This window comes from Pelophylax lessonae, assembly GCF_965119305.1.
Source record: "Pelophylax lessonae genome assembly, chromosome: 5".
Taxonomy (NCBI): Eukaryota; Metazoa; Chordata; class Amphibia; order Anura; family Ranidae; genus Pelophylax; species Pelophylax lessonae.
The window spans coordinates 170,521,514-170,527,513 of NC_138772.1; the positions used below are offsets into that span (position 1 = coordinate 170,521,514).

The 6,000-nt window shown below is 44.9% G+C and overlaps 1 protein-coding gene across 1 annotated transcript in view; it reads left to right on the forward strand.

The window, feature by feature from the left end:
* Positions 1-3,703, forward strand: part of EAF1 (ELL associated factor 1) — a 34,035-nt gene extending 30,332 nt beyond the window's left edge. The window contains exon 6 of the mRNA XM_082259488.1: positions 3,178-3,703. Coding sequence (XP_082115614.1) covers positions 3,178-3,224 — 47 coding nt within the window. The 3' untranslated portion in view covers positions 3,225-3,703. The remainder of the gene's footprint in view (positions 1-3,177) is intronic.
* Positions 3,704-6,000: the final 2,297 nt, after the last annotated feature.

The following is a 6,000-nucleotide window of genomic DNA, read 5'->3' on the forward strand; positions in this document are numbered from 1 at the left end:
CAATAGGTGAGTGTGGGGGAGGAGTAGTTTGGTGGTTGCACCTGTCTGAAGGAGCTGCAAGTTTGCTGGAAGCTGCTGAGAGGTCTATTAAGGACTGTTTCAAACCTTGGGGTGAAGACCCATCCACAAAACCGTATGTGCCTTTTTTCTTGCTTTATTCCTTTGTGCTGAAGAAAAGCGGACTTTATTTTGTGTTTGATTTATGCACTGCTGGAAGCCTGTTTAAGTTTGCTGAAATAAAGCCTTTTTGTTTATGTTTTAAACGGTTGTGCACTCAATCCGGTGGAGCTAGAACCCCCAAACTTTACAATATATATATATATATATATATATATATATATATATATATAATATATAGTATCACATAGTTTAATGTTGTACAGTGCAGCTGTAATAATTATAGCTACTTGAGGAGCAAACCACTTTTCAGCAATAAGAGTACTTTTCCTGAAAATCAGGTAGCCTTTGGCTACATTCACACCTGAGCGTAGCGTTTTTCGCGCGTTTTTTACCGCGATTTTTGCGGCGTTTTTTACCGCGATTTTTACCGCGATTTTTGTACAGGCGTTTTTAGATTGAATAGAGATCAATGGAAAACGCCTGTAATCTGCCCAAAAAGAAGCTCATGTACTTTTTTGAGCGTTGGGCGTTTTGTAAACAGCGTCAAAACGCTCAGATGTGAACAGGGGCCATTGAAATGAATAGGATTTGTCTTGTTGGGCGTTTTGAGAGCTGATCCTAGAGCAGAAAAACGCCCCAAAAACGCCCCAAAACGCCTAGATGTGAACGGAGCCTTAGTGTTACAGCAATGATCTGCAGGGCTCAGGAGAATGTGTCTATTTGGCACAATTGGGCCCCATGCACAGGGCGTTTTTTCAGCTGCTGTTAGGAGCACCAGACTTTTGTTTTGCAGCTTAAAAACGCCCCTCCATGTTGTTCTCTTAGGAGCTCCAAGTGGCCTGCGCTTTCTGAGGACCAGCTGTAAAAACGTCTGACGCTGCTAAAGGCTGAATAACGTTGCTTATACCGCGTTAAGCCACGCTATACATTTTTTTTTTTTTTTTTTAATGTGAAAAATCAATGGTTCCTTATGGGAACCCCTTGATTTGAATGGAAGTCGCATCACAAGTCGGATCAGGATGATCCGACTTGTGGTGCGACTTGCGCTCTGAGAATCTTGAGGGGGAACTCCACGCCAAAATGGGGAAAAAAAACGGGGCGGGGGTCCCCCCCAGGTTCCAAACCAGGCCCATCGGGTCTGGTATGGATTTTGAGGGGAGCACCACGCCGAAAAAACTTACAGCATACAACCCGGCAGGCCAGGAAAAGGGAGGGGACGAGCGAGCGGCCCCAACCCCCCCGGACCATACCAGGCCACACCCCCTTTAACATGGGTGGGGTGGGTGCTTTGGGGCAGGGGGAGCTCTGCACCCCCCCACCCCAAAGCACCTTGCCCCCATGTTGATGAGGACAAGGTCCTCTTCCCAACAACCCTGGGCGGTGGTTGTGGGGGTCTGCGGGCAGGGGGCTTATCGGAATCTGTAAGCCCTCTTTAACAAGGGGAGCCCCCCAGATCCTGGACCCCCTCCCTATGTGAATGGGTATGGGGTACATTGTACCCTATACCCATTCACCCCATAAAAGGCAGTGTATGTAAATAATGACAGGAGACGTTTTGAGAAGTTTATTAAAAATCTTCATCCGGTCTTCTCCCCTCCGCTCTTCTTCCTCCGGTCCTCCTCTGACGATGTCTCCGGTGATTATGCCGTCTCCGATCTATGCAGCTTTTTATATAGCGATTGGGGGCATGGCCTCCCGGTGACGTCACCTGGAGACCACACCCCCTTATGTCATCATAAGGGACGGGGTCTCCGGATGACATCAACGGGAGGCCACGCCCCTAATGGCTATATAACAAGCTGCATAGACCGGAGACGGCATAATCACCGGAGACATCGTCGGAGGAAGAAGAGCGGAGGGAAGAAGACTGGATGAAGATTTTTAATAAACTTTTCAAAACGTCTCCTGTCATTATTTACATACACTGCCTTGTATGGGGTACAATGTATAATGTACCCCATACCCATTCACATAGGGAGGGGGTCCGGGATCTGGGGGCCCCCCTGTTAAAGGGGGCTTCCAGATTCCGATAAGCCCCCTGCCTGCAGACCCCCACAACCACCGCCTAGGGTTGTCAGGAAGAGGCCCTTGTCCTCATCAACATGGGGGCAAGGAGCTTTGGGGTGGGGGGTGCAGTAAGGTAAAATTACCTTCATTATGCTGCTTCCCCTGCAGCCCCCCCCCCCCCGAATACTTACCTGAGCCCGATCTCGATCCATCGATGTGCACGAGAGTGGCTGCTGTCCTAGCTCTCTGCCTCCTCATTGGCTCAGACAGCAGCAGGAGCCATTGACTCTCGCTGCTTTCAATCACAGCCAGTGATAAGGGAGCGGGGGTGGAGCCGAGCCCTGTTCTGTGTTTCTTATGGACACACAGAGCCGGGCTCGGATCAAGCATGCACGAGTGCCCCCATAAAAAGTGGCTTGCTATGGGGGCACTCAGCAGGGTGGGGGGAGCCCAGGGCATCCCTGAGAAGAGGAGGATTTGGGCTGCTTTGTGAAAAACCACTGCACAGAACAGGTAAGTATGACATGCTTGTTATAATAAAGAACTTTAAGATGTGATAGTACCCAGGCGCTTCTGCAAAAGGACAGCGTGTTTTTTGTGCAGCGGTGGAAAAATTGCGATAAGATTTCTACCCAAACTTATATGTCACAACAACAGGCCACAGAGGGGAGAGAAGGGGGAAGTACAATCAAAAATGCACTGAAAATAAGGTAAGGGACCCCCTGAAAAAATTGAAAATGCCCAATTGTTGATCAGCATAGCGAGCACTCCAGGTATCACTAAAGTCGCAAAATAGGCAGGAACTCCACTTTAACTCTTTGACTACCAATGATGTGATCTACATGTCCCCTCCAGTAGGATATGGGCTCCCCTGACCAGAGAGCCTACATTAAAAGATGACAGAATGGCGAATGGGGGAAACTCAAGAAGCATCTGTTTCTCGAACCCAGAAGCTCTCTGCTCAAATGACACAGAAGGTACTCTGTATGCATTCAGGCCATGATAAAAGCATTTGTCATTTGATGTCTCTCTTTTCTTCAACTGCATTAGGAAATGACCTTCAGCTAAGTGAATCGGGAAGTGACAGCGATGACTAAAGAAGACCCTTTAATCATGTGTATATATTTCATCTCATCATCTGCAGAGAAATGTCCTCATTCACACTCGCTGAAGTACTACATCAGATTTTTAGATGCTGGCTCTTGAGAAAAACAATATTTCAATTCTGCTAGTACAAGAATGGACACTTTTCTTTATGAATTAGACCTGTTCAAAAAGCTATTGTGTGTATGTGTGTGGAGTTTTAGCAGTCGAGAACCTCTTTCCACCATGTTGGAGAGCTCTTGTACTGTAGTCATGTAGCAGACATTGTTAACTGTTAGTCTGAACTGCTATTTCATTTTAATAGCCACCGCGGTCTTCATAATATTTGGGAAAATGTAAGTCTGTTTTCTCTGCACTAGCTTGTAGGTGTATATTAATGGTTTAAAAATTGTTCCTGTGTATATATTATATATACATATATTATTTTAACTCTGTATTTATGTATTGGAAAGGGATAAAGCGTTTTCAAGTACTCTATAGTCTCTTCCTGTGTGTTTTTGATACCTAATGTCTATTCAAAACAACATATACAAAATGGTTAGCCATTGCAAATATTCTGAGAACTACACTGGAGCTGGAATGTGGATTCATGTATAGTTATATTCTATCGCAGAGATGGACATTGGGTAGGTGGTAAACATCTAGTGGCCCTGAAGGAGCACCGGTCCTCATTGCTGTACTAGGGTTGTTGAATAATTTCCCTTCGGGATTAATAAAGTAATCTGAATCTATCACCCTGGGTTCTTTCAGTCCTGAAAGGATAACTGTACTTTAACTACAGTTCTTGTTAAGATGTAGTTTCCCCCAGAAAAAACCCTCTAAATCTTTAACCAAACTGTTCACCATCCACAATGGCCTGTAGTCAATGCCCTTTCCATAGGAATAAATTTGGAATCTACTGTACATTTGCAGTCCAGCAAGGGAAGTATCGAGGAAGACACTTTGCAGTTTCCAAAGGCCCCTCAGCAAAGATACACTATATTGCCAAAAGTATTGAGACGCCTGCCTTTACATGCACATGAACTTTCTCGGCATCCCAAAGTTAGTCCGTAGGGTTCATTATTGAGTTGGCCCACCCTTTGCATCTATAACAGTTTCAACTCTTCTAGGAAGGCTAGAAAGACTTTTGTTAGCTCATTGTTGGGTAAGTTCTATTACGGTACCCTGTAAAGTCCCAACCTATGCCCCACATCTCCATTTTTTGCTCTTCTAGGAAGGCTGTTCAAGGTATAGGAGTGCGTCTATGAGAATGTTTGACCATTCTTCCATTCTGACCATTTGTGAGGTCAGGCACTGATGTGGACAAGAAGACCTGGTTCACAGTCTCCGCTGTAATTCATCTCAAAGGTATTCTGTCGGCTTGAGGTCAGGACTCTGCGCAGGCCAGTCAAGTTCCTCCACCCCAAACTCGCTCATCCATGTCTTTATGGACCTTGCTTTTTGCACTGATGCGCAGTCATGTTGGAACAGAAAGGGGCCATCCCCAAACTGTTCCTACAAAGTTGGGAGCATGGAATTGTCCAAAATGTCTTGGTATGCTGATGTCTTAAGAGTTCCCTTCACTGGAACTAAGGAGCCAAGCCCAACCCCTGAAAAACAACCCCACACCATAATCCCATAGTGAAGTTGACAGGTAAGTGACTTGTAGGAGTTGCTGGGGTAGGTGAGCACTACATTATAAGGATAACTGTGCTAAAAGTACTGTAATCCTTTTAGGGATGAGCGAATCTGTCAGGGATTAATTAGCTGGGGGTTCATTGAATCCTGCCTGAAATAAGTAAAGTTCAGCAGCGAACCCTATTGAAGTCCATCGGGGGCAATCTTGATACTAAATTCCTTCAAATTGTAAGGCTAATAGGCAAATTATTGTCAAAAAAGGGTGGACAACATAGGAAAAACACCAACCGTTAAATTACTTGCTTTGGAGATGCCTTTAACCCTTATGTGGTGTTACAGAACATTATGATTTCCACAGACAGCTTTGACATCACACATATTTTGGATCCGTGGCAGCAACAGGACCTTCATTCGAATCATTTCAATATGGACACATGACTGTATCCCATTAGAGCTGCACGATTAAGGATAAAATGAGAATCACAATTTTTTTGCTTAGAATAAAGATCACGATTCTCTATATTCTGAATAACTTTTTTATTTTAAAGATACAACCCCTGAACATTAGGCTATAAAACAAGATGGCAATAAACTAAGACATAATACTTTTTGCTTCAATCAAATTTAAAGAAATGTAATGAAAAATAATGTAATGTGTAAAGAAATAAAAAAGTTATATTAGGGTTGTTATTTTTTTGTACTCGTCAATACCAATTACCTACACCTACCGCAAATTTTCTGTTTACACTTCTGCTGTCAGCAATGGTACAAAGCATAAGTGCCGGTTCACATTTGTGCGGATGCGCTGATCGCATGTAATTCGGAGTGCATCCTTCATTACCTGCGATCTCCTGTGCGGATGCGAGTTCAGCCATACACTTTGTATGGCTGAATTCGCAGCGCATCCGCAGCAAACTCGCACATGAGGCATTTTTTGAGCCGCCTCAGAATCGGATCGCACAGTGGTTCACACTTGTGCGATCCCATTCTGTGCGAACTTGCAGATCGCACTGCGATATGCGATCAAACTGGGGGTGTCGTTAACATTTAATTGACACCCCCTGCGTATCGCATATGGCAGTGTGAACTGGCAGATGTGCGGATGCGATGCGGGATCACGCTGCATATTCGCAGCGTTCCCGCATCGCACAG